Source organism: Rhinolophus ferrumequinum, chromosome 25, assembly GCF_004115265.2.
Source record: "Rhinolophus ferrumequinum isolate MPI-CBG mRhiFer1 chromosome 25, mRhiFer1_v1.p, whole genome shotgun sequence".
Taxonomy (NCBI): Eukaryota; Metazoa; Chordata; class Mammalia; order Chiroptera; family Rhinolophidae; genus Rhinolophus; species Rhinolophus ferrumequinum.
The window spans coordinates 23156874-23161802 of NC_046308.1; the positions used below are offsets into that span (position 1 = coordinate 23156874).

General features: G+C 58.9%; 1 protein-coding gene across 1 annotated transcript; it reads left to right on the top strand.

Moving 5' to 3' along the window:
- Positions 1–1611: 1611 nt before the first annotated feature.
- TMEM191C (transmembrane protein 191C) lies at positions 1612–4699 on the top strand. Its single transcript, XM_033098243.1, has 10 exons — positions 1612–1953; positions 2273–2396; positions 2701–2751; positions 2870–2947; positions 3172–3228; positions 3329–3388; positions 3535–3599; positions 3678–3750; positions 3964–4004; positions 4099–4699. The coding sequence occupies exons 1-10, from the start codon at positions 1799–1801 to the stop codon at positions 4301–4303; spliced, it is 909 nt and encodes a 302-aa protein (XP_032954134.1). The 5' UTR covers positions 1612–1798; the 3' UTR covers positions 4304–4699.
- Positions 4700–4929: the final 230 nt, after the last annotated feature.

Here is a 4929-nt window from a genome sequence, read left to right on the forward strand (position 1 = left end):
AACTGAGCCATCTGGCCACCCCCAGTGTCTTTGATAAGTAGAAATCCCTAAATGTGATATAATCAAATCCATCAACTTTCTCTTCACAGATTGTGCTTGCTGTGTCTTGCTTAAGAAATCTTTCTCCAAACCAAAATCTCAAATCCAATACCTTCTCATTTAAGTCTCTGATTCTTTCAGGGTTGCTTTTTATACGGAATGGGAAGTAGAGATCTACTTTTATTTCTCTTTTTATCATGAGCTGGTTTTCCCAGCACCACTTGTCAATGGTGATGCCTCTCCAACATCCACTTTGCCCCATACCTTCATCTCGGTTCCATTCCCATTTGCTGGTGGCTGCTTCAGGAACAAGTTGGCTCATGAGAGATGAGGGGAAAATCTATGGGAAGTTTCCCCCCACACAAGATAGAGCAGATTGACTTGCTTTTTTAGGTCCCTCATAGTTACAAGGTGGCTGCAGCCGTTCCAGGCATCAGATGCAGACAACATCAGTTGGCAACAAAGAGAATATCCCTCCCTGTGTCTCTTTTTATAGTGAGGCAAACCTCGCAGAAATTCTCAGTTGACTTCCCCTTGAGTTTCACAGGCAGAATCCTACAACAGGGAAGCAAGACAACCACAGTTGGTTTAGACCAATCCTGCTTTATTCCTGGGGCTAGCCCAGAACAAGACCCTAGGAAAGGAGTAAACTAAAGGGCTATGTTATCTGCATACTCTTCAAACTTTCCTATTTCTTTTTCTTGCTTGGTTGCAGGCCCTTCAGCACAAAATCTTATAAGGGAATGCAGCTAACGCTTCCTCCTTACGATATTGTTTATTCCCACATTTTTACTAAGTAGTCTTCATCAGGTTAAAGAGTCTCTTTTTATCCCTCTTTGGAAAGCCCTGTTTTCTGCATCTATTGAAAAGGACTGCTGAAATGATGGTGTTTTTCCTCCTCTGTCCATGTGGTGAATGACATGGATTGTCTGATCTTGACCAATCCCTGGAATGAATTCTGCTTGGTTTCCATGGACATTTTTTATGCACCCCTTTGGATTTGGTTAGCTAGTAACTTATTTAGGATTTTTGCATCCAAGCTCATAATTGAAATTGGCTAAATGCAGATTTTAAAAGGACAAGCTTTACCCATAGTATCATCAAACAATGAAATAGCTTGTCTTGCTCCTGTTTCATTTAAAGATCTTGCCCATATACCTTATAATCTTAGTTATTTTAGCGTAAATGCTAAATCATATTCTACTTTTTTCACTGACATCATCATATCTTTATGTATGACATATAATATTCAAATAAATCATTTTAATTACAATTGTTCCCTTTTTGTGATTACTGTAAGCACTTCCATGAACCATTTAATGCATAGTGGTTTAAAAATTTTTTTTCATCCCGGTATAAATTTCCAGGAGTGGATAACTAGGTAAAAAGTTATGAACATATTTATGGATCCTGGTATATGCATTTCCAAGACTTTTCCACAAGAGAGATTGATCAGTTTGCCAGTGCCATCTAACATGGGGGAACCAATCTTGCCTCAATTTTTCTGCATTTAAGTATTAGTATTTTGTAGATCCGACTGTAGAGCTTCCATAACTTTTTTAAATGATGGGCAATAAATACTATTTAAATTAATGAATGAATGAGCTAATGACAATCAATAAAGGTGTGATCCCGCCTACGTCCCATTGGTCCGGCTGGAGGCCCGCGCCCGGGCGCCCACTGCAGCCCATTGTGACGAGGGCCGCGGCCGGCTAGTCACCAAGGCAGGCAGCCGCGGCTGGGCAGATCCCGGGGAGCCATGGCAGAGACGCAGGAGCTGCTACTGCAGCTGCAGAAGGACAACCGCGACGGGCGCCTTCGGAAGCAGGAGCTGGAGGAGCTGGTGAGCGGGCTCGAAGCCGAGAGCGAGAGCCTCACTGGGCGCCTGCAGGAACTGCGCGAGCGCGAGCGCAGGTGTGCGGGGAGCGAGTCTCCCGCCCGCGGGGCAGGCGTGCGACGGTCGGTACTGAGGGTGGCCGCGCCCCGGGCTTCGTAGTGCGTCGGGCCGACCCGTCGGTTACTTTTCCCCTCCCGGGTCCGAACCTCTGCTCTAAGCCATCGGGACCGGGGCGATCTGCTCAGGTAGCCTACGAAGGGGAGGATGGCGACTGGCGCGCGGCAACCCGCCGTGGGCTTCCTCTGCCCCACCCACGGCTGGTTTTTCCCCCGGGCCGAAGGAGCCTGAGCGTCCGCCGCCTCCCGCCGTGGCACCGCTTCCGTTTCCCCTCTGCAGCCTGCAGCGGAGGCTCAGCCAGGCGGCGCGGGCCCCGCGAGGGGAGGCGCGCGAGGCGACGCGGGAGCGCGCAGAGCGGGCGCGTGGACTGCTGGAGCTGGCGGAGCAGCGCAAGCAGGACTTGGTGAAGGCGCGGCCCTGGGGGGCGGTGACTGCAGGGGCGGTGCCCTGGATGGGACGGTGCCTTTTGAGAGAGCACGGCCCTAAATGGGACGGTTCCTACGGGGCGGGACCCTGAATGGGTCATTGCCTGTGGAGAGCGCGGGGCCTTATTGGGGCGGTGCCTGCGCGGGCGGGGCCCTGGAGGGGGCGGTGTCTGGCGGGGTGCAATGCCTGACAGGGCGGGGCGTGCGGGGCGGGGCGCGCGGGGCGGGGGCGAGGACAGTACCTCTGAGAGGTCCAGACAGTCTCCTGGATCCTGTTGGCAGGAGCGACAAAACCGACAGCTGCAGGAGCAGTGGGAAGAGCTGTCAAGTCAGGTACACCCATCAGATGCCCTGTTTCTCGCTTCCCCTAAGAAGTCCCGTTCTCGTCCCGGCCCCCGGTTCCGCCCCTCGAAGCCCCGCGAACCCCTCCCTCACAAAGTTCCACCCCCAGCTCTTCTACTACGGAGGGGAACAACTGAGTCAGCAGCGTGCGGAGCAGCAACTCGGGACCCAACTGGTGGCGTTGCAGGTGCTTGGGTGGGGCCATGAGGAATTGAGGGCAGGAAGGTTCCCTGAGGGCCCCCGGCGGGGTCTTTCGGGCAGGGGCCCTGGCGACCTCGGGAAGGCGGGGAGAGGCGGGCGTAGGCGGGGTCATTGCACCCTGGGAGCGGTGGGGTGGGGTCCTGAGGGCCCGCTGAGGCGCGGCAGGACCTGGGCTCGCCGGACTTCTGACGTCTTTGGATCCTCTGGAAGAAACAACTGGCGTTGCTGGAGGCCAAGCACGCCATGCAGGCGGAGGGCCTGCGGCAGGTGCGTGCGAGGCGGGGGTCTGAGTGGGAGGCTCGGCAGGTGCCGGAGGGTGGAGAGGGCTGTGTCTCCCTGAGTTTAATCGAGGCTCCCCGCACCCCAGGGCGCACAGCGGACGGAGGAAGCCTGGGCCAGCTTCCAGGAGCAGAGCGGAGTTTTGCAGGTGCCGCGACCCTTCGCCCTGAGAGCCGCTCACCTCGGACTCCGCTGCGGCCTCCACCCCTCCTCCCCCAGAGAAGTGACAACCCGCCCCCGACACCCCCCCCCAGGCCTACCCCAGGCTTGAGACCTCACTCCCACCCCTTCCAGGAGCTGCAGGGCAAGGTGATGGAGGCGGCGGCTGCGTTGGACGCTTCGCGGGGCGGCCCAGAACTGTAAAGGATTTAACTGTTGGGTATGGCGGGCGACTGTGGCTGGGGGCAGCTCGCCCATCTCGACGCTTGTCCCCGCAGCTGCAACTCTCAGCCTCGCCAGGTGCACGACTGCGCGGGCTCCCTCATGGAGGAGGTGGCCAAGGCCGACAGTGTGAGCGCACGCGCCGGGGGGATGGGGCTGCATGGGAGTCGGGATACGTCCTCACGGGGATACCACACGGCCACGGGGGCCCGCCTTCCCACGAGGACCCGCTCCCCACGGGGACCCCAACTCCCCGGGGACTGGTCCCTGAGACTCCCGCCCCTCCTTGAGAGACCGCATCCCGCTCCTTCCGCGGAGCTGGATGCCGCTCCTCTCCTGCAGGAGAAGAGGCTGTTCAGGGGCGCGGGCGCGGCGGGCCTCAGGTGAGCCGGGGGCGGGCGCCGGGACCCGGGTCTGCCCCCCTGCACGTGCCCGGCGGACCACGGCTCTTCTGCCTGTGCCTCCATCGCTCCGCAGGCTTTGGGCGTTGAGTGCTCTGCAGACGCTGCTGCTGCTCCCACTCGGCTTCCTGGCGCTGCCGCTGCTCTACCTGGTGCTGGTCAATCCCGACGCCTTCCGCCGCGGGCTCCCGCGCCTCAGCACGGACGCCGCCTTCCGCCGCCTGCGCTACACGCTGTCCCCGCTGCTCGAGCTGCGCGCGCGCGGGCTACTGCCAGCCTAGGGCTCATCACGTCGGCCGCGGCCGCCTGCAGCTCTGTCTCCCGTGTGGTTTTTGGTCGCCTGGGGGTGCCCGAAGGGGGGGACGCCCGGGGGATGGGTTGTGTGTCCCTCGGGGCTCAGCGACCCGCCATGGCAACGCGGTCTTAGCGGGCACGGGGCCTTCCAGGCGGATCTTTCATCTGGAGAGGCTGCCCCAGGAGCCCCGCAGCGGAGCGGGCGACCCCGGCCAGGGCCTTGGGCTTGAGGGGAGCGCGCCCTCGCCCGGCGCCCCCGCCTGGGCAGCTCGCACCAGGGGGCTCCCGGTGGCCCTGCGGGGAGCCCCCTTTCCTATAGCCCCTGCTGCTTCACGGAGCCAACTCAGAAGTTGGTCAGTTTCTTATTACTAAACTTGCCTTTTTTTCCTGCTCGTCAGCCTGCGGCGGTGGTGGCGGGTCAGGTCTGAGGACGTGTGTGTCCTTTGGCCCGGCTGCTTGCTCAGATCTCCGCAGCATCCTTTCGTTGATTCTCTCCGGGAGGGTTCTCCCCGAGGCAGGGCCGCGGGCGGTCCTCACTGTGGTCCGCTTCTCTGTCGGTGCTTGTGATCCGTGCTCGCGACTGCGGTCTTCGTAGGGAATCAGTTGTCTTTTT